Source organism: Cheilinus undulatus, linkage group 21 (assembly GCF_018320785.1).
Source record: "Cheilinus undulatus linkage group 21, ASM1832078v1, whole genome shotgun sequence".
Lineage (NCBI taxonomy): Eukaryota > Metazoa > Chordata > Actinopteri > Labriformes > Labridae > Cheilinus > Cheilinus undulatus.
This window is the reverse complement of record NC_054885.1, coordinates 3,327,553-3,351,415: the sequence shown is the minus strand read 5'-3', so window position 1 is coordinate 3,351,415 and position 23,863 is coordinate 3,327,553. Positions and strand designations below refer to the sequence as shown.

The 23,863-nt window shown below is 38.3% G+C and overlaps 2 protein-coding genes across 5 annotated transcripts in view; both read right to left on the bottom strand.

Annotated features, from left to right (window-relative positions):
- LOC121503755 (oxysterol-binding protein-related protein 7-like) overlaps window positions 1-5,160 on the bottom strand; it is a 33,251-nt gene extending 28,091 nt beyond the window's left edge. For 3 of the 4 annotated variants that reach the window (XM_041778301.1, XM_041778302.1, XM_041778303.1), the window contains exon 1: window positions 5,025-5,160. The gene's annotated coding sequence lies outside the window, so the exon portion shown is untranslated. The remainder of the gene's footprint in view (window positions 1-5,024) is intronic. The other variant, XM_041778304.1, reaches the window with a different exon arrangement.
- Window positions 5,161-10,281: 5,121 nt separating this feature from the next.
- Window positions 10,282-23,114, bottom strand: ube2z (ubiquitin-conjugating enzyme E2Z). Its single transcript, XM_041777985.1, has 7 exons — window positions 22,092-23,114; window positions 15,759-15,831; window positions 15,399-15,586; window positions 13,256-13,367; window positions 13,051-13,163; window positions 12,871-12,961; window positions 10,282-12,527 (listed from the first exon to the last, which is right to left on the bottom strand). The coding sequence occupies exons 1-7, from the start codon at window positions 22,556-22,558 to the stop codon at window positions 12,345-12,347; spliced, it is 1,227 nt and encodes a 408-aa protein (XP_041633919.1). The 5' UTR covers window positions 22,559-23,114; the 3' UTR covers window positions 10,282-12,344.
- Between the last annotated feature and the right edge of the window lie 749 nt (window positions 23,115-23,863).

Below are 23,863 nucleotides of genomic sequence, written 5' to 3'. Positions count from 1 at the left end.
CTACTTAAAGATACCATATGCAGAATTTTTTAACTAAAATGTCCATATGAACTTAAAAAGTGAGGTCTTGCATTGTCACACTGTTTATTTTCCTAAGTTTTCAAAGCCAGAAAAATTCTCAATTTTTATAACTGTAGCGCGATGCGTCATTGAGGCTGTCATAGGTTGCAAGTTCAATTTCCCAAACTCTCCTCAGTAACACAGAACCCCCCACCATTCAACATTTCCAGTGAGTTAACACCAGCACTACTCATACAACCCACCTCTGTGACCTTCTTCTCAAAACTACTTCCCATTTGAATTGAGGACGCTGTTCAGTGAGTAAAAACGTCACCTCATAAGGCGCACTGAATTTGTTTTCATTCACAAAGTTCTCACTATGAGAAAGAAATGAACTAGAAAAGGCACTTCCACATTCACGCTGGAAGTGCTCCCAGAATGCCCATGTGGGCTGGCAGTGATGCTACAGTGCATGCACAACCTGAGACCACTTTCAGCACCACCATGTTAGTGCCTTTTTTCAGTGCATTTCTCCCTCATTTGTGAGAAATTTATGAATGAATACAAAACACCTGTTTTCTGTTTTTGTAATTTTGCTTTATGAGGTGATGTTTTTACTCAACGAACAAAGTCCAAACAAAAAAGCTGGGACAAAAAAATCAAAATATACAGAAAGAGGCAGGGCAGGATGGTCATCTCTACCACCCAAGAACAGTCTTTTTACAGGAAACACTACAAGAAAATTAAGGACATTTTCTGGCCTTAGATTTTAAAAATCTAATTTAAGTCTTAAGTTTTTGAGTACCTGCACAAACCATGTTTTAAAGCTTTAGAGCACCAGTCATATTGGAAAAACACAGCAGGAGGGAATAAAGGCTTTACCAGTAAATTTCAAAAGGTAGTTGCTGCTGTCGCAACAATTAGGAAGTATGCGTGTGTGAATACCCTTCCACCACATACTCAGGTTGTCAACATGTCTGCTACTTTAATACTTTGAATACCACATGTTATTTAATGTTTGACAGGATTAAAAACTATTAAAAAGATTTTTTTAAAACCTGCATTTCACAAGACAGCTGGTTTGGAGAGGAAACCATCAAAAATTAGAAGCAAAATTGCCAACGTTTTTTGTACAATTTAGACAGTTTGCAGGAGTTTGCCTGCAATTGGTGATCATTAAAAACAGGAAAATACCCCATATTGGGTGATTGCCACTTATATGTTTTTCCAATTCAAATTTTACTTCAGAATTCAGGTACTGTGACAACCCTAGCACATATTTTTGTTGTTTTTGCTGCTTTGATGCTAAAGTCTAATCCACACAGCAGCACTCATCTATCCCGAAACAGCCACCACTTTCCTCTTATGTCTACTTGTCCACCTGTGAACCAGCAACAAGCAGGGGGTGAGGATGTGCTTAAGTTTACATTTGAAAACCAAAGAAATACTTTTTCAGCTGCTAGTTTGAAAGAAATTATCTTCAAATCTCACTAATCCTGTTAGTAAAAATATCCCCTTAAGAGCGACTGTCACTCATAAGCAAAAATCCCAATGCTACCCCATCCACAGTGACATGTTAGACAAAGAAACATCTAAAAGCTTCAATCATAACCCAGGAATGACACTAATATTTTGAGTCACTAACTAGGACAGAGGAACAATGTGAAGTATGTGGTCGGACCAGTAAACCAGAGACAGAGCATGCAGGGTTTGAGATACAGCCCTGACAGCATGATTTCATGAACATCTCTTTAAATTTGCCTGCAGCACAAAACACAGCATGTGACGTTTGTAGAATTTGCTGTTCAAATTCTGTAAATTCATTCAACAGAGACATGTTTCCAATAACTCACTGCTGGTTTCAATTGCCTGTCACAAACCGGATCTTCACCTGCAGACCCATCACTCGGAAACGCTGGTGTACCATAACAACTGTGAGGACCCCAGACATCTCTGGCTTTGGTTCAGTGTTTCTCAGACGGCTGTCCATCTGGAGAAAGGGAAATCTATACATTCAGGAGGTTTTTTTTCTGTTGTTGCATAAAGTTTGGGACAGATTGATCGATAAGGAAGACGTGCAAAAAGTGACTTGCTGGGTTATCGTTTTAGGGATCTGAAAAGCACCTGTTATTTTGTTTACCTGGAACTAGAGCTGAGCTCAGTGAATGATAACGCTAAAAGACAACTTCAACTGTAACATCGTAGTTAAAACGCAGTCTAACAAGAATCTGTTTCATTTGATGTAGTTAATTATTCCGATTAGCGCTGGGAAATTAATCGCAAGTTACATTAAATTGCAATATGATCTGCTGCAATGTTCAAATTGCAGAAGGTGCAATATTTCCTAAACCTGAAATTTGTGTCAAATACCAGTTTAAAACTTTTTTTTGCAGCAGAGATGTTATACATGACATATCAAGCAATCATTCTAGTGCCATATTTTCAAAATAGTGTACAAAAAGATCACATTTTCTTCATTTTTGTATGTTTTTCCTCATTAAATTAGAGAATGATATAAAAATCATCATTCCCTTTAATACAACAGTTCATATCAAATTTGCAAAATGAGTAAAAAATCATCACAATTAGATATTTAAAAAAAAAAACTGTCAATCTAACATTGTTTCGGTTATAGTATAGAAACATTGTTGCTTGTTTTTGTTGTAAAATGCATGAGATGAGGAACTTGAGAAATAATCACATATTTAATCACAATCGCAATATTGGGGGGAAAAAAAATCACAATTAGATTATTTCCCCAAATTGTTCAGCTGTAATTCAGATTATATAGCCCCTCTGTTAGAAATCTTTAAATGTAAATCATCAGTTTCCACAGACTATCACAAAAAGTACTGATAGCTAAAAAGCATTCTGGGTGCTATCTATGATGCTCACATATTTTGGAAAATTCTATCATGATAAAGCTGCGTTTTCAGAACTCTATGTTCCTTCATATTTGTGTCTAGGTGATGTCACCTCAGACAGAGCCAAGACCTGAACAGACCGGTTCTTTCTCTCTCTTCAAACCTCCACTATCCTCCATCCTTAACCTCCTCCCTCCATACAGGAATGTTCCAGAGCAACATGTACACGCCAACTGGGCACGTGACGGGGTTACCAATGTTTACAACTGTTTAAACCACCCAGTGTTTCAGTTTTGGGTGCAGCTGTGTCCCAGTATGTAGATTAAAAGGGCAAGTCGAGTAACTAATGCTAAATTAGCTTCTATTCTTGTCATCTCTCACAGCAAAATACAAGCAACTAAACAGGAAGGATTTTTCTCTGATCTGCAAGTCAACAGTTCAAATGGACAAAATAAGAGCCAAGGAAATTAGGCTGATGAAAAGCCTGTGTTAAAACAAAAAAAAACCCTGCAACTCTGCTATTTAAAGTAATCTTTGATTACCACAGACTTAAGCTAACCCAGAAGAAAGGGTACAACTGAAGAAGGAACGAGGTTATGGCAAATACACACACAATCCTAAGCATTAGTACACAAATTGTAAATTTTCCTCATGTCCCTTAGGCTTAATGTCAAAGACAATTTGTTGAATCTGTTAAGATTATCACATTTTTCAATTCTTTGATTACATTTGATGCCTTATTTTCAAAAACAATACATCCTACCTTTATGAGCGTAGTATGAAAGAGTACCATAACACTGACAATTAAAAAATCTACTTAGGCTATACTTCATGAGATAGGTATGTTGGAGTGGAATTAATCAGCAAAGACTTGCAGACAAACTCTTGAACACTGTCCTAATTGCACAAATATAAAGTTAAAACCTTTAGAGCCAACAGATTTTGATGATTGAAAATCAACAAACCACCTTATATTGAGTACCTAGGACCAAAACCCTTGGCCATCTCAAAATCCAATAGATAATAGATATTTCCAAAAGATATTGGAAAAAAATCCAATATTGTGCATCCCTACTTAGGAGGTTTTATAAATGTAAATAAGACAGTGATGTTGACCGTGAAATGCTTAAAGATCAGCATTTTCAATAGCTTGACTTCATTGTTATTGTCCTTTTCAGAGTTTTAAGGATGATAATTAAAAATTGAATGGAAGCAAGTGCCAGAATCTTCTATTATTCTGCTATTTACCCACGCATTTCAAAATATCTTTACATGAATCTCATAATTATGTAACTGCTAGTGCAATTTTTGAAAAATTAGTTTGTGAATTAACTTTATTTGGTCGTAAGCATTTTTCATATGAGGGTTTTTTTTGCCCTCAAAGACCAAAACAAGTCAAATCAGAAGTGGTCCTAACATGTGACGGCCCAAAATATGGGCTAGCTAAAATCATGGTTAAAAAAGGGAGCAAGAACTATCCTGGTACTAAAAAAGGACTAAAATGGAGCATGGCAGCCTAACTGATCTCAGATAGCAGGGGATGCGTCTGATATTAGAATAATTCTGATAAGTTTTTTAACTTGGCATCTTCGTAATGTGCTAGGCTATGGACTGGAGACTTTGCAGTAGCCTTCATTAAAAGATTTCCAGAGCAATAATAAAACAACTCAGTGAACTGGTTTGTGGAGATGGGAGCATCCAGTCCTACAGGACGGGTGCGGACAGGTAGCAGTCTTAAAAAAAACAGGTTTGGTTCAACTGAACATCTCTGAGCAACACCCAAAAACCGAAAACAGCCTGAGAAAAACTACACAAACGTTTAATATACCTTAAAACATAAATTATCATTTTATAGTTGATTATTTTTTCAGAACGCTGGACACGACTTAGGAAACGGCACGATCGAATTGAACCATCTTTTTTGATGAGGAAAACAAAATTCTTATGAGTAAAAATGGCGACAGAAAACTACAACTTTCACCAACGGTTTTCATGTTTTAAAAAAGAACCGTTAGGACTGATTAGAGCGCGCGTGCACTTAAAAGGCCCTGACCATACAAACAGACTTTAAACTAGCTCATATTTAAAATGTTTAATCATATTTAAACAAATGCAAAACAAATACATACGTTACTTTGGCGTTCCTGAAGAAGAACTGACCTGATTTAACTGGATTTTCCGTCTCAACAGCCCGTAAATCAGGAGTTAAACCGATGAAACTCCTCCGTGTAGCCGCCCTCGCTCGCTCTGCTACCACCGCGTCCGCGTGCCACTCACGACAGCTGCACAGGTGCACGGACAGGAGAGGTGCATCATGGGAACATCTCCATCTACTTATTTTTTAACGCTGAAATAGTCGTCTTCACTTAAACTACAAAAAAATACACAAAAATACAATTATAAATAATTGGGTGATGACAAGATTCCAGTGAAATAAATGCATGAAGATTATTTGTAAAGTTTTTGTTGTAAAATTAGAGGAATATTTGATAGGTTACTTAACATTGATGTTTAAAAAATACGTTATTTTACGAAGTAAAAAAAAATCGATATATTTTTTTAGCACATATTCCCCCTACGGAAGAGTATTAGGGCCACTGAAAAAAAAAATTTTGAGACAAATTTTTTTTTTCAATTGTGAGATTAAAGTCAGAATTCTGACTTTAATCTCAGAATTGAAAAACAAAAAATTTGTCTCAAAAATTTTTTTCAGTGGCCCTAATACTCTTCCGTATTTTTATTCCCGCAGGGACAAAAAGGCGAAAAAAATTTAATTTTATCATGGATATATCGAAGCCCATATCCGCCAAATAGAAGAGAAAATGTGAAAGTGAGAAAAATTCTAAAAAAAAAAAAAAAAAAATCATAAAAAAAGTCATAATTATGAGATAAACAGTTAAAATTATGAGAGAGAAAGTCGAAATTATGAGATAAAACCTTCTCGAAGTTTGACTTTTTTCCTCATAATTTTGACTTGTTATCTCATAATTATTACTTTTATCTCGTAATTTCAACAGTTTAACTCATGTTTATGACTTTCTATCTCATAATTTTGACTTTTTATCTCATAATCATGACTTTAGAATCTTTTTTTTATTGCCTAACCTAGATAATTTTTCTTTTTTAAGTGGTGGAAATGGGCTTCCATATGGATGTTTTTTAATAGGTAGGTAGGTAAAATTAGTCTAACAGGCTTCTCATAGTTAGTAGAATATGACAGACACAATAGTTCTTTCACATTAATGAATGAAAGATGAATAGCTCGTACCATCCATATGAAGGCTGGGTTTATGGAAGCCCTACCTGGCCATACATCCAACAAGGCAATAACAAAGCTGGCATATAAGAAGTTAACTTGTATATGAAAAAAATAAAATTACAACCTTTATTCCAAAATAGTTGGGCTGTTGTGTAAAATTTAAACAAAAGCTGAATGAAACGATTGTCCAGTCTGATAAACCCACATTTTGTCAACAATAAGAATATGAAATAAATATCAGAAGTTTAGAGATATTTGACCATTTCATGAAAAATATTAACTTATTTTGATTTCGATGTCAACAGCACATTTAAAAAATACAGTAGGTACCATTATGGTACTAATGGAAAACAGCTGAAGGGACAACCAGTTAGGTTAATAGTTAGCAGGTCAGTAACATGACTGAGTATAAAAGGAGCATTTTAGTGAGGCAAAGTGATGAAATGTCTGTTTTTCTTACACAGTTCCAACTTTTTTGGAATTGGGGTTATAGAATTACCTTGTCACAGAAAATAAGAGCCAGTATGTTAAGATAACAAAATAATTAGGCTGATCTCAAGAAAATAAGTAAATTTACTCAAAGAAAACAAACACTAATATTCTCAGATGATATGATAGTAAGTTTAGTTTTTAAGAAAACGCCTAAAATTTACTACTTTTCACAAGAAATAAAATGTACAGATGAATACCCTTGTGGGCTTCCATACTACTTGTATAGTTTATTTTTACTGTGTGCATTTATGATAATTTGATTGCTTTTTGATTGCTTTCTTTTATATTAAAGTGAATTTGTCAAATAAAAACAATATGAGACGTCCCTTTTTGTTCACGATGTTAAAATATACACAAAACTTATAATAAAATATATTCAAATGGTTGTACTTAAGATGAAAATCACATGTAAAATGACCCTAGGCTGTTGGTAAAAGCTCAAATCCACAGCTGAAAGGTGAATTATCCTGTTTGTACACACTAAGACCACTAGGTGTCAGCAGAGTGTCGTTAACCCTTTTACATCACCAGTGAGAAAACAGACCAGACTCATGCATCAGGACTGAACAACATTTTATTCTGTTTTTCTCCAGAACTTTTGTACAACAGCAACATTTCCAACACCTGAACATGACCACACCTGTCAGTTATCAAGGCTCTATAGGAGAACCCTGCTTTAATGAAGCACGACACAACACGACCACATGAGCTCTTCACCTCCACACTGAGAAGCTCTGCAAACAATCACAAATACTCTGGTACAGGAGCTGCTTCTCTCTTAATCTTTCTCAAAAACAAATCAGGAGGAATGCTCCAGGTCAGTGATCCTGACTGAGATAAACCGAGGTGTGTGGAGAGCTAAAGGCAGACACTGGAGGACATAAGCAAGACAAAACACATGGATTATAATGGAAATAAGACAAAGAAGGTTATTATTTAGAACTTTAGGGTTACATAAGTAAGAAGCAAACAAAAAAAGGCTGAACTTACCTCATTTAAGTGGGTAATGGCAGAATGGGAAATGGAGTGGATGAAGATGATGGATGCTACTTCAGGCCTTCAGACTTACTCTGAGCATTTTGCATGTCAGGGTGTCAACCTTCATAATTCTGAGGGTAACCGAACCCTTTAGACGACATTTTTCAGTTAAAAAAAACACAAGCATATGTGCATTTAGTGAGATTGTTGATCTGTTTGGGTCCAAATCCCGACATTTGAGTACAAAGTCTTTAAAACTGACATTTGGTGTTAGATTTATGTATAGGTTAAAGCCTGGCGACGGCAGCTGAGTCTTTCTAATGGTTGATCTGGTGGCAAGTTCAGTGCATTCAGACCCTATTTGCTTTTTTCGTTTTGTTACGTTGCAGCCTGATGCTACAGTAAAAAAACATCATTTTTATTCTCATTAATCTATGCTCAGTAGCCCATCATGACAAAGTGAAATATCACATTGACATTAGTATTCAGACCCTTTGCAACAACTCTGTGAATTTAGCTCAGGCTCCTCCCATTTCAGATGTTTCTACACCATACCTGGAGTCCACCTGTGCTAAATTTGAATTTGGAAAGGCACACACCTCTTTAGAAGGCTTTACAGCTGAGAATGATATCAGAGCAGAAACTAAGCCATGAGGTCAGAGGAGCTGCAGAGCTGCAGGATTATTGACAGGCACAGATCTGGGGAAGCCTACAGAAACATTTCTGCTGCTCTGAAGGTTCTCAAAAGAACAGTGGCCTCCAGGATTTTCACATGGAAGAAGTTTGGACCAACCAGGACTCTTCAAGAGCTGGTCGCCCAGGGGAGAAGGGCGTTAGTGTGAGAGGAGACCAAGAACCTGATGGTCACTCTGACTGAGCTCCAGAGATCCTGAATGGAGATGGAACAAAGTTCTAGAACAGGGGTGTCAAACTCAGTCACAGCAGGGGCCAGATTCTGGATTCAGGACTAATTTGAGGGCCTAATAGGGTCACATTTTTAACCAGAAACTGCCAACCTTGTTTCACTGGTAAAAAAAATATGACAAAAAACAAAAAACAAAAAACAATAACCAAGCACTTATGAAATTAAAATTGAAAAATGTTTTTAAGTGGCAAATATATTATATAGTAGTAAAAATCGTGAGTTTAAAAGGTCAAAATTTGAAATAAAATTTGTAATCATGAAATTAAAAGTCAAAATATAATTTAAAATTTCAAATTGTAAGTCTAAAAGATCAAACTTTGGGATTATGAAGACAATGTTTGGAGTTGAAAATATAATATAATATATTATAATATATTATATAATATATATATTATAATATAATATACAAAATAGTTGGATAAAAAGGTCAAAACATGACTTAAAAATTATAATTATGAATCTTGAAGCTCAAAATATTATTTGAGAAGTTAAATTATGAGTTAAAATGCTTAAAGTATGAAATTAAAAGTCAAAATCCTAAGTTTGAGTCCTAATTGTGAGATGCTAAATTAAAAATTTGCAATTAAAACACAAATTCATTTCTTTTCCCACATTCCTGACTTCTTATCTTAATATTTTTACTCCTTACTTCTTCAGATTTTGTAACTTAACAAGGATATTTTAAATCATCAAGGATAAATTCACATTTTTATACTTGAGGAAACCTGCAGACCTCAGACTGATGGGCCAGTTGGAACAGAAATATGAGATCATCTTGCGGGCCGGATTTGGCCCCCCGGCCTTGAGTTTGACACCTATGTTCCGTCACTGCAGCCCTCCACTGATCTGGGCTTTATGGTGGAGGGGCTAGACAGAAGCCTCTTCTCAGAAAGGCTTCATGAAAACCCTTTTGGAGTTTGCAGTGTGCTCAAACTGCCAAAATACCTGGGACAGGTGCAGAAGTCTCATTGCGGGTTGCAGAAATCGCTTGATTGCGGCCTCTAAAGGTTGTGCAACAAAATATCAAGTTAAGGGTGCCATGATTTTAGTCCAGGCTGGTTTCATTAGTTTGCTTTTTAAAAAAATCTGTTGAGCCACCATTCAAAAGCAGCATCTGATTTTCATTATTTGCAGTAAATTTGTATTTATTACTTTTGTCAGTTTCAAGTTATTTCAGTGACTATTGTGGGTTTTTCTTTTTTTAATGTAAGGGTGCCAACTATTTTGTGTAAGAGGATGAACCTTAAAATAATCGCAGATTAATTGCAATTGGATTATTTTCCCCAAATAAGTTATATTTTATTTGCTAAAGTAGAAAATCATGAACAAAAACTGCAACCTGAAAGATCTGGCTCATCACTTCTTCCTTTCCAACATTTTGCAATCCTGTTAAATCTGTGCATCTTTTTCATGCACCAAATAGAGAATGCACATATTTCATACAATGTTCTGCTATTTTTTTGTTCTTTAATTCAATCATTTTTTTCCTTCAGTTTCCTCGGCCCCCTTTTCCATTTTCCTCACTCATCTTCACTGTTGCGCACAGCAGCAGTGTTAATTTTGGCAGCTATTTTTAATTTTAGTCCTTAAATGGAATGTCTTTTAGTTTTAGTCACATCTTAGTCATTTCTGTCCTCTTTAGTTTTAGTCTAGTTTTAGTTGATTAAAACTCAAAACATTTCAGTCTAGTTTTAGTCCATTAAAGTCCTCACATTTTAGTCTGAACTTTTAGTCCAAGCATTTATTTTCTTCCTTAAATCTGGTACCAAATCATGGTAGTGTGTTCTGCACCCTGCTAAACCTGGGGTCCCTGCTTTCTACAGCTGAGAGACAGGAAACAGCTGCATTGTTTTTTGATAGATTTACCCACAGTGGACAAATATCACAGATCTTGAATGCCAGATGAAAACTACATTTTAATGTAGTTTTAGTCATCTTACCAAAAACCAAATGTAGTTTTGTCAGTTTTAGTCATCACAGATCTGTTTTTGTTAGTTTTAGTCTAGTTTTTCAGCTCTTCTGTCTGTAAACCTAACCTGCAATGACACTCCGATTCAAACCCAGGTTTTGTGGAGGCTGACATCTGGTGGAGAAAGCATGCATCTTCACTGGGTACAGTATTTATTCATTTATTTTCATATATATTCACCAAAGCCATCTTTAAGTATGAAATCAAATGTAGAAACTGATTCCAGAGCAGTGTGAAGACCTGATACGGCATCTGGTTTAACACGACTAAATCAGGAAGAACAGAGCAGCTGAAGATGGCTGGTTACACACCGGACGATTTCTAGGTTTTTTCAGTGGTCTGGTGGGATGTGGACCAATTCAAGACTAGTCACAACTGATTATTTGTCCAAATGATCCTAAAATGAGTGGATTCAATACAATTATTTTTACTGCTTCAATCAGATCAGAGCCTCCTCAATCTCAGTTAAGAATCAAACATGTTTGATATTTTTATTCCAGGGCGGTCTGCCTCTGATGAGCCAATAAGAGCGAGCGGAGATGGCGTTGTCGGCAGGATTTGCAACCTTTAACAGCTCACAAACATGGCAGAGAAAATAAACACATCTCTGCCTTTTTCTCAGTCAGGATTTCACCCTGATTCTTTCACATTATTTATTCTTTTTTTTTTTTTTGGTGCAAAACAGATTGTCCTATTTGTATTTTTCTTCTGAACTCAGGTTTGATCACGCAAGTTTCTGTGAGATTTCGTGTCCTCAGAATCTCCACTATGAAAAATGTGTGGTCTTGCTGAATAGTCTAGGATTATTATATTTTAAAGTCAGTTGCATCTGGAAATCGTCCAGTGTGTATCCAGCCTTCTCTGCAGAATGAGCACATGGAAAATGAACTCCATTTCTTCCCCAGAACCTGTGAGGGTTTAGCTAAAACACGGGATGTTCTACGTCGTATCTCAACGATTTAACCACAAGAGCCTTAAACCTAAAGAAAAGTAGGGTTTACACATAAACAATGCTCCCTAAACACTGCAAATCAGCTTCAGTTTCTGCACAACGATGAGAAATACAGCATAACAAAAAGGGCATAAAGGTGGATGACAATGAAACAGACATGTCTGACTTCTTATCTGGTAAACAGAATTCAACAGCACGAGAAGAACTGAAAAAAAAGCAGAACTTTTTGAATCACACACAGGAATCACCGTCAGAGCTGCTGATGTCGTACGTGGTCTGGTTGTTTGAGGTCCGCTTTGAAGAGAGGCTTCAAACGGGCCGGAGGAGACAAGGCACGGGACTCAAAAACGAAAAAGCCAAAGTGTCACTCTCTAAAACTGCCTTTAACTTTCTTCCTCTCCTCTTGAATTCAAAGTGCTTTGAAGGAGAGTCGGCTTCGATTTTTTGGCTCAGGCTGATCCCCCATTCACCTAAAAAGGAATCCTTGGAATCTGCAGCGTCTTTTGTCCATTCCTTCAGCGCTTTCAAACATTTGAGCCATGAAATAAACCCGTTATATCCACGAGCATCAATGGTTGGTTGGTCTCAAAATCTTCCCGGCGTTTGGGCAGCATCAAAGTGACAGCTGGTAGCTACAGAAGTAGCACAGAAACACCGCTCCAGGCCAAATTTTCCAGCATTTGACGGATGGATGGTGCTCATTTTCATCGTTAAGAGACTGATCCTTCTGTCTGCAACATCCCAGCAACAAAAGCCTGATCCCACTGAAATCTTGGACTTACAAAAGCCTGTAACTCAGGCGTTTAAATCTCTGCAGTGATTTTGTTCCTCTGCTGTAAACAAAACAAAAAAAGGTGCCTCTGTCTTTGACATCCTTGGCGTTGAGTCGAGCACCGCGCGGGGAGTCAGGGCTGGGAGCTGCCCTGGCTGTCGGGGTCCGTCCCTGAAGAGCTGGTGTCTGAGTCCGAGTCGTCGTTGTTGTGGTCGTCCTCCGCCAGGCTTTTCTCACGTATGCGCCTGTGGGTGGCGTTGAGGCGAGCCAAGAGGCCCTGGTAGTCGAAACGGCCGCGCTTCTCGCCAAACGGGTCCTGGAAAGAAAGATTAAAACGCCCCATTAAAGACAAGAAAAGCAAGAGAATACACGCAGAATAGAGGAGATGGAGGCTGAAGCTTTAAGTACACCTTATTACTATTGTTTGGAGTGATTTCTTTTGTCCTGGTAAATTAGAAAAAAAAAATCAAGGTCATCAATACTCAAACACTTTTCAGTACCATGAAAGACTTCCTTATTTGTGCAGTTCAGACAAACTCACTGGCTGTACTTTTAAAGGAAACACTCACTACATAAAGACCAATGTTTCCCCAAAAAAGGAAAATTCAAAAATGCAGATTAGAGATTTAATAAAAATGCATGGTAATAGTTGCAGTCACCTGCATGTTCTGTCCCTGCAGATGAAGCCTCTCTTTGCAGACTCCCTCGTAGAAATCATAATACTCCAGGAACGACTTTTCCATCACACTCCTGAAAAACACAGACACACAAAATCAGCCGCTCAGCAGAGACGAGAGGAATTTAAAAAAGACTAAGATGAATGTTTTTATCTATCTCACCACAGAGCCTCTGGACACGGGACTTTCCCCTCCAACATGTCGCACACTGCCACCCTCATGGTTTCATGGCGGATACACTCGTTGTAGTTCTTACTGTCCCCTGGGTGGCGCTCCTGAGATACAAAAACGCAGACAATAAGATTATAAAGACTTTTAAACCCAAAGTGTGTTACATTTCAAAGCACAAACAAAGAGATGAGAGCACCTGCTCAAAGCCCGGTTCGTTGTGGTATGGGTTCTCCGTCATCAGAGACTGAATGGAGATTAGGACTGATGAAATACTCTGAGCTGGACTCCAGGCTGGACCTGTCCACGTCCTGCAATCACAAACGAACATTAAAGAGGCATGTACACTGAAATTATTATGCAAATTTGATTTTAGTGTCATAATCATTCAGTTTGTTGTTTTTCAATTAAACTCATGGATGGTGTTGTGTCTCACTGAAATCAATCTCAGACACCTGTGATCATTAGTTTGCCAGGTGAGCCCAATTAAAGGAAAACTACTTGAGGAGGATGTTCCACATTATTAAGCAGGCCACAGGTTTCAGCAATATGGGAAAGAAAAAGGATCTCTGCTGAAAAGCATCAAATAGTGCATGTATGAAAACATGAGATATTTCAGGAAAACTTAGCGTGATCATCGTACTGTGAAGAAATTTGGGGCTGATTCAGAGCACAGATGGGTTCGTGCAGATAAAGGCATAATGAGGAAGGTTTCTGCTGATGATGCCTATGCAGTCCCACCAACCTCAAGGTGTAGGATCCTCCAGAGGCTTGCAGTCGTGTATAAACCTACTATTCAGCCCCCCCCAACCCAACCAATGCTCACAAGCAGAAACAGTTGCAGTGGGCCCAGAAATACATGAAGACTCATTTTCAAACAGTCTTGTTGACTGATGAGTGCCGTGCAACCCTGGATGGTCCAGATGGAGGAGTAGTGGATGGTTGGTGGATGGCCACCATGTCTTAACAAGGCTACAAGGAGGGGCTGGAGTCATGTTTTGGGTAGGAGTCATGGGGAGAGAGCTGGTAGGCCCCTTTAGGGTCCCTGAAGGTGTGAAAATGACCTCAGAAAAGTCTATAGAGTTTCTGACTGGCCACTTTCTTCCATGGTACAAAAAGAAGAACCGTGCCTTCCATAGCAAAATGATCTTCATGCATAACAATGCTCCATCTCATGCTGCAAAGAATACCTCTGTGTCATTGGCTGCTATGGGCATAAAAGGAGAGAAACTCATGGTGTGGCCCCCATCCTCCCCTGACCTTTAACCCTGATGAGAACCTTTGGAGCATCCTCAAGCTAAAGATCTATGAGGGTGGGAGGAAGTTCACATCAAAAAAGCAGCTCTGGGAGGATATTCTTACATCTTTCAGAGAAATTCAAGCAGAAACTCTCCAAAAACTCACAAGATCAATGGATGCAAGAACAGTGAAGGTGATATCAAAGAAGGGCTCCTATGTTAACATGGAACTTGTCCTGTTAAGATGTTTTTGATTGAAATAGCTTTGATTTCAGTAAATATGATCTCCTAATGCTACAAATTCAACACATGACCATTTTTAGTTTTTTATAACCTATAAAATGTTTTGAAACTCTGTTGTGCAGAATAATTTGAAACAGTGCATTTTGAGTTTTTTTATTTTTGAAAAAACAGTTATCATTGAAAATTATACTGACTGCCATTTGCATCAATTATATAGGGTAATAAGAGAAAAATAGATTTTGCATAATAATTTGGAACGCAGTGTTGAGAACTCACCAAATAGCCAGCCACAAAGCCTGTCTCTGCCCTGCATGCTCTTACTGTGAAAAGCTGCTTCACCTGCAGGAGGTTATGTACCTCCAGAGCTTCACTAGGCCAGAGTGAAGACTGGTAATACATCAAAAACATTCTGTTTCTTATAGATAAGAATCGATCTGTGGATATTTGTGGATGTTTGGATTAAACCTTCCACTGGGGTTGGATCATGGGCACTCTTTCTGATGCAGGAGGACTGTTTCTATGAGAACATAATTATTATTATGAACAGTAGAGCTATTAATGAAGAATTTAATGACTCCACACATCGTTGTTTGTTTGTCAGCGGTCTAAATGATGTGTAGATTGTGGCTGCTGTGTTGTTTGGATCTTAAAATAGTCACTACTACAAGAAAAAGATCTTTCCAAGGGTGAATGGCATGAAACTTAAACACAGCAGTTTGGTAAATGAAAGTGGTAATAAGTGGAAAACACACGTTCAGACTTCAACTATTCTCTCCTCCTTCAGCATTGTGAAACAGAAAGGCACCAAACATCAGCCCCATGGAGACACACTCAGACGTGACAGGAGCCAACGTGACTCACCCCAGGATGCTGAGGCAGACTTTTCCGTTGCGGTAAAAGTTGGGGTTGAAGCGAACCGTGTTGTGACCGGTGGTGATGAGTTTGACTCTCGGCGGGTGGATGGGATAGTCGGGGGGACAGCGGAACAGAAAGAGGAAGAATCCGCCCTCGTATGGCGTGTCGAACGGCCCCGTGATCAGAGCGTGGATCTGCAGAAAAGTGAAACAAGAAGGAGGTTTGGTTTGTGGGTCTCGGGGACGGACTTCCCTGTGGGTCAAAAGTTCACTGAACATTTATTTTCTACAGACAGACAACACCTGCTGTCTTGACTGTTAACGGTCTTAGAACAGACGTCCTGTCACAGGGGAACTTTCCTCTTACCTTGGTCATGTCCTGAGGATCAGGGACCACAAACATCCCTGGAGGAGGCTCTTTGTAGATGGACATGATGTCTCTGCACAAAGAAAGGAGGGGGTGATTTTATAAACAGACCAGAGTTTGTCCAACAGCTGACTTCATCTGCCCAGTAGAAAAATCTATTTTATTCATTCAGCAGTAGGGCTGGGCAATCAATCCCAAATAAGATTAAATCGCAAAATGGCATGATGCAATCGACAAATCCCAGACGCTGCAATATTGCCTCAACTTGAAATGTGTCATAATACCAGTTTAATGCATTCATTCTTTTTGCAGCTGAGATTTTGCAGACATTCAAGTAGTTATGATTTATTAAGACAAGTGACATGATATCTGATCTGCAATATGAGCAACAATAATTTCAATCAGAATTTTTTTTAATCGTTCTGCCCTAGTTCATTCTATCTAATACTGATGAAGCCTAGTGTAAGTTCATGCAGTCATACCCCTAGCCGCGACTGACTGATGGCCACCAATTATTGCCTCCCAGCTCCCACAGCCAATCACAGCTCTTTCTCTCAACACAGTGGCCCATTTAAAGAGGACGTACTGCTCACTAATCCCTGCTTGCATCATGCTACTGCTGGCAAAGCTTCACTTCCTCCACCCCAGACTCCTCATTTATAGCTTAAAGCGTGTTGCTCCCTCCTATTCAGGTTCATGCTGCTATGGAACTGCTTCTGAATAATTTCACTGTTTTCAATGCACACTGTCATAAATATATCTATACGTACGGGTGTTTCAAGCTACCCACTCCCTGGAAAGTCAAAGCATGCTGCCCGACTAACCCAGGGAGCATCTGTAGAGCAGAAAATGGTTAAATGTATGACAAGAGTGTTCCTGACTAAATGTAGGTTGTAATTTAGAACGATTTATTGCTTGAATTTGATGAGAAATACACAAGATGAAGAACCTAATAATAGGGCAATAATAGGGCATCAAAGATCGATCTTTTAATACTGACTGTTAAGTGTATGTTGCACTTCATTATGTTGATTGATCAAATGTGCTGGTCAATAAAAAGTATTTTCAGAAACAAGTTTGGGGTCAGTTTTTAGTATGAACTTTAATATTTTAACTAGTGTGCCTAGTTAGAAGGAAAGTATAATTTCTGCCGTTAGTTCTCTAAGACCCCCTTCCATATTCAAGCAAAACAGGTACTGTAGCTGAAATATCCCTCAATGAATCGATATTGAATTGAATTAAATTGAATCAGGACCATGTGAATCAAAATTGAATCGATTCAGGAAATCAGTGACAATACCCAGCCCTACCTAATAATAATCACATAACAAACTGCAATTGCAATACTGGGGGAAAAATTTACAATTAGATTATTTTTGCAAGTCATTCAGCCCTATTCAGGTGTTAGATGAACCAGATACCTGCATTAAAATGAGTAGGCACAACAGGTAAGTGGCATCATCTCATTCTGATGTTGAACTGATGCAGCCCTCTTTATTTTGGTTGCAAATAGCTAAAGCTAAAGGTTAAGCTAATATGAATGCATTGGAATATGTTAAATTATCACACTTCATATCTTTACTCCAACACTGAAAATCAGTTCTGCACCTCACATTTTTTCCTCATTTACAACACATCTGGGATAAAAATAAGTACATTTAGGTTCCTTAGGTACACATTTATTATTGTAAAGAACACAACAGGGATGCTAACATTATCCTATGATGTCAGAATCAGCAGATATGAACATTTCTACTGATATTTACAGCCGATACATCTGCCATGCCCATTGGCAGTATAAATCATACATCAGCTTAAATATCAGCTAAACGTACAACTGTACCATCAGGTAAAGGTGGTCACCTGTAGCTCCACATTCTCAAAAAAGCCCTGAACATTTTCAATGAAGCTCCAAACATTAAACCACTGCCAGACTGTCTACTTCCTGTCTCAGCTCTGCTCGACTCAGCCTCTATTTGCACAAGAGACACATGGCGTTCTTTACAATAAAAAGGGTGTGTACGCCAGTGTTGGCTGAAATGACTTTGTAAATATTGGCGTATCAGATAATGGCCATCCATTCCTGCAGACAGATCACTGACACTGCTGCATACAGCCAAAATACCCCTGCTGACACTGATATCATATATCAATATCAATATCATGCCGATTAAACATCCCTATCCAAATCAATCACTTTATAATTGCAAGATTTAAATTTCCTGTTTTTTTCAAGTTACACTACAAAATTATCGCCATGATATCAGCAACATAAATGTCAGCTAAATATGAGTTTGTAGAGTTTCTGCCTGTTAGAACAGACTGAATTTTCCTTTGTTCATCCTGATTCATTATGTTTAAAACTGCATTTAAAGGACTGAAATTTTATGTTTACTTAACCGGTGGAAATGTCTGTTGTGAAACCTTTACTAAAATAAGGAAAGTACAATTTTTTTGCAAACTATTCTGGAAAAAAGCATTAGTGTCAGCAGTGTAGAGCAAAACATCTCTAGTGCATTTTGGATTTCTCGTTGACACACGTCAGGTCAAAGAAATATTGCATCTTCTGCATTTTGAAAACTGCAGTAGGTCAGATTGCAGTTTAATCTAAACTGAGATTAACTGCCCAGCCTTAGGAGCTACCGGGGAGTTGTGCAGTACAATGTGGACGTTCCCTTTGCCTCTATGAGAATATTGATGTACAACCAGGTTTTTCACTTAGAATCACACTGCGATAATATTATGTGGGATCCTTCTCTCACTGTGTGCTACTGCAGTGGTTCTCAAATGGTGTGGCTTGGAAATTTGTGCAACCATGCAGGATTACAATGACTATGCAAGTATCAAAAAAAGGGGCCACCTCTAAGAAAACTAGCATTTTCTGTAGTATTTTTTGGATTTTCTTACTGTATGAGTTTGGTGTAAAAATGACTTGTAATAAGCAAAAAAGTTTTGGATTTGCTATAGTATATTTCTTTACACACGAATTGTGAATAAGGCTGATATGGCTGAAAAGTATGCTGCAAAAATATACATTTGTGTAATTCTGTTTTCCCCAAATGGTGTAGCGTTGGGGATTTGAACAACCTTGAATTCTTGCTACAATTATACAATCAACTAAAGATACTGTAAGAACATTTAAAGAGGTGATTTTGCATGGATATGGAGACTGTGTGCCTTGAGATTCTGGCGTGATCTCAGGTGTGCCTTGGACAAAAAACGTTTGAAAATCCCTGTGCTACCATTTAGTCTACAGAGGTGGAAAAAAAAGTATTTGGCTGTTGTACTCAAGTAAAAGTAGTGACTCTGGTTAAAACGGACTTAATTAAAAGTACTGGTTTCAAAATAGGGCTGAATGATGGGGGTGCAACAAGCTTTAAGCTATAAAGGAGGCGGCTGGGGTGGAGGAGGTGAAGCTGCTACCAGCTGATCTCAGCTGAGGTGTGACTTCCGTGAAGTTCGTAAACGCTAGGCTTCATCGGTTTTAGATAGAATAAGCTAACTATTTTTGCCCGTATTGCATATGTGATGTCATGTGCTTTGTTTGAGGGCATTACCATTTTTATGTCACTCATCTTGATTAAGAAAAACATAGATAAAACACAAAAAGGAGGATTTTGGTAAACCAAAAAATGACACTTGAATGTTTGCATAATGTGCATAAAATGTCTGCATTAAACTGGTATTTTGACACATTTTAAATTAAAGAAATACTGCAACTTCTGTGACTTGAAAATTGCGGCAAGCTATAGGCTAATTTAATCTAATTTGCAATTAATCACCCCGCTTTATTTCAAAACATACTCAAAATGTACAAGTAGTCCAAAACACAACCCAATTGCAGTAATCAGAGTAAATGTAATCAGTTACTTTCCATCTCTTGTTTTACAGTATCACCCAGTCCTAGTTATGGATCTGGGAAAATTATCAAATTGCAATATATCTCCCCACTATTGTGACTGCAATTTACCATGCTGTTATTTTTTTTAACTTCATCATCTTATGTATTTTGTAAAAAACAAATAAATCATTATATACTATAAAAACACAATATTTGGTAGATTATACTATGGCTGAACAAATTGCAATTATTTAGACTCATTGAAAATATGATTTGAACTCTGTGTTGAATGGAATACTGATTTATACAAAATAAGACATATGCAAATTTAAGGAAAGTAGGAATTTTGCAAACTATTCTGGAAAAAAATTGACAAAAATTTTAAGTAGGGCTGAACGATTTTGGAATAAAATCTAGTTGCTTTTTTTTCCCCGACTATTGCAATTTCGATTTGATATGTGATTATTCCTTCACTTTCTTTTATTCCTAAACAATGGCTGAACAATTCTTTAAAAGTGACTAATTCTGATGTTTTTGACTCGTATCACAAATTGGATATGAATTATTGCATTGAAGGGTTTTTGCCATACTCATATAATAAGAAAAGAGTACAAAAATGAAAAAGGTAGGATTTTATGTAGACTATTTAAAAAATGCGCCTGAATGATTGCATATGTCATGTATAATATCCCTGCTGCAAAAAAAGTTTAAAACTGGTATTTTGATACAAATTTAAGGTCAGAGAAATATTGCACCTTTAGCGATTTGAAAATTGCAGCAGGTCAGATTGCAATTTAATCTAGTTTTCGATTAATTGCCCAGCCCTAGTCCTATAGGACAGGGTTCTCAACCTTTTCAGCCCGCAACCCCCAAAATAAGGGGGCCAGAACTGTACCTGAAGGTGATTCAACAGCTCTGCACGAATAATTATGTGCAGACGAGGCCACCTTTGGGGCGGGGGCAAAGTCAGCAAAAGGGTAACAAAACCATGGTCCAGTTGAAGTTAAGCTGTGATGACCATATTTAATATTTCACATGAACAATAACCACTCTTATCAAAGAAACAAATATCTGTTGTTATTATTCATTTGTGCCGCAGTATATGGCCATTTTACAAATGGAAATCCCTTTTCTTAAAAACAGAATTAAAATTGGTTAAAATGGCAACAAAAGGGTGTTGAAAAGGTGGTGAAATGGAATTTTAAAAGTAGCAGAAATGGGTTAGAAATGGCAAGGATTAGATAAAAGTGGCAAGAAAATAAGCAAATAATGGCGAAAAATTGGTTTTCAAAAATGGTCAAAAGAAGGGGTAAAAGGGGACGAAAAAGTGGCAGAAATAGGTCAAAAGTGGCATAAATGGGTGGATAACTTAATGAAATGGAATTTAGAAGTGGGAAAATCGGTTTGAACCGGCAAAAACGGGCTGACTGAGGCAGAAAGATAGGCAGAAATTTGCAGAAATGGGTTAAGCAGGTAGAAATGGTTGTAAAAAGTGACAAAAATGGTTGATAGCATCAATAATGGGTCAACTGAGACAACAACAGACGTGGCAAAAACAGGCAGAAACAAAGCAGTGGAAAAGGGTTTAAAATGGACAAAAATGGGTTTAGAGTTGAAAAAGTGTGTTAAAATTAACAATTACTGTCTATCCACTGTCCTTCCTCTATCAAATAAAGGCATGAAAAGGCCTAAAAATAATTCTTGAAAAAAAAAAAAAAAAATTAACAATAACTTGTGGGGAAGAGTAATGAAAATTAGTTAAAATGTGGCAAAATTGGTGTAAAGTGAAAGTGGCAAAATGGGTAAGAGAGGCAAAAATGGTTCCAAATTGTGCAGAAATTGATTTTAAAAAGAGTTAAAAAAAATTCTAACGAAATTTGGTTGGGAAAAAAATCATTTAAAAAGTATTCTTCGTTTTTTAAGGCACCTGGTGACCCCATCTAAGTGTTTCACGACCCCAAAGGGGGTCCTGACCCCAAGGTTGAGAACCAATGATATAGGAGATGTACCATCTAAACACTGACACTAGAAAAATACTTAATAATTATTGAAGAATGTGACATTTTAGCAATCTGAGTTCATAAATATTGAAGTTGTGGCACTTTTTTAAAAAACTCCACTCTTCAGACTTGTATATATTTCAGTTTTATTTGCAATTTTTAAAATATTTTGGAAATCTTTCGCTGACTTTGCCTCATGTAAGATCCCAAACACACTAAATTTCCTTACTGGCAGTGTATTTGCTCCATAAGAAACAGAAAACCCGTACTTTTCCTGCCATAACCACATGTTGAACTTGGTTTTGTGAGAGTTCCTGTTCCTGCCAGACTTCCCTCTCAGTTTCGTCTTTATTGGTTTCCAGTAAATGAGGAAACTTGTTGAAATCACTTTCGATTTCAACAGTCTTCGTGTTTTCAGGGCCTAAAACCCTTAAATAAGAAATAAAAACCCCAGATAAAGTCTGAAACTGGCTCTACATCCGTGTTTCCTACCTCTTTATCCTCAGGATGCACTGCTGGGAAGCCTTCTCGTTGTCCCAGTCCGTGCTCAGGGTCGGGTCCCAGGAGGTGGCGTGGATTTGGGACAGGAGGCCCGCTCCTGCCACCCCAGCCACCCCGGCGACCCCTAACCCCACCCCGGGTATGGGTGCCGATGAGTGCACGGTGGGTGACACGGCCACGGCTGGTGGTGAAGACCCGGGGGTGAAAGTGCCCCCGAAGCCGGCTGTAGTGGCGGTGACAGCGGAAATCGGAGCCACCACGGCGGTTAGGCCACTGTGCGCGGCCGCGGCGAGAGGAGGGGAGGCCGGGTTAGAGTTGGTGTGAGCCCCGGGAGCTGCTGAGTGTCCCCCCGGGAGAGAGTTGGCCAAAGTCGGCAGCAGTGAAGCCCCACCGCCCTGTCCAGTGACGCCTAAACCAAGGGCACCGCCGCTGGACTTGTCCCCGAAGCTGTCCGCCATGGCTCGGAGCTACGAAGCTGGATAACCGCGGTAACGCTGACTAATTAATGAGGCGAAGGGTTACCTGCGTTGACAGCTGAAGGGGAAGTTACCTGTGCTGGTTTAGTCCGGATCAGAGAGCACGGAGACGGGGAACCAGCGAGCACAGAGGCGAGGCCAAACAAGGCATTTCTTCCCACGACATGGTGGCTACTTATCGTTAGCTTCAGTGTTTTTTTCCCCTCTGCTCGTCACAAAAGTGAGAAGTCGTCAGCCGAAACACCTCCTCCTCCTTTCAACGGTTAACGAAGGAAGAAACGGACCGGTTGTTATCGGTTTAACGGAATTCGGTGTCAAAATATTAGATTTTAACAAGACCGTCCACACTACTCCATTCACGTAACGCAACTTCAGGATCTGATTTCTAGTCAAGCTAACTGCCAAAACACGGAACATCCGGTGGAGACTACCAAAATAAAAGTCCTGTTTTACCGTCTGAGGTCACTATGGAAGCAACAGCTTTCACAGCTCTGTGAAGGACCCGGATGTTAGATTCATAATCATATCACAGGCAAAATACTCTAAACATTGTTTATTGATTAGTCGATGTCTTTGTCTCTTGTGTAATGTGAGGATTATTTACCACTCATAAAACAAAGCAGCTCAATCACATTTTAAACCTGCTTCTCATGAAGAAAACCTGTTTTTTAAAGTAAATTTCACATTTATTTGTATTATGGCTAAAATATTCCATTGTTGTGAAGACATTTTTTCACGGGGAAAACAAAACTAGCCTAAAGGAGAAGCAGAAATAAGCTTGAATGCATTTTATTAAGGGGTCAGTGAAGTATTTTGATGTACAATATTAGATGAGAATACAATGAGTGCCTTATAAAGCCCTCTAAGTGGACAAAATGGGATAAAGTGCCCTGTTTGGTACCCTCTCAGTGAGCAGACACAATGAAAAGACGTGTTTTGGGTGTTTTTAATGGAGAGACAAGTACTCTCTTTGGTGCTTCTTCAGTGTCCTTTTATGATCTCTCAGTGGACAAATCATGACAATGTGCCCTCTAACTGGAAACAACATGTTTAGGTGCCCGATAGCGTGCCCTCTAAGCTGGCAAAACATGATGAAGTTCCCTCTTTACCAGTGGCGTGCAGACTTTTTCAAGGGCAGGGGCGAAAAGAAAAAAACATGAAAAACATTTTCAATGAAGTAGATGCCATTTCCTGTATTACAGTGCATTTTAACACCATATTAGCACCAGATAATCCAAACTGGTGCTGTTATATATAGTTCTGGCTCAATATAGATTAAAAAAGGGC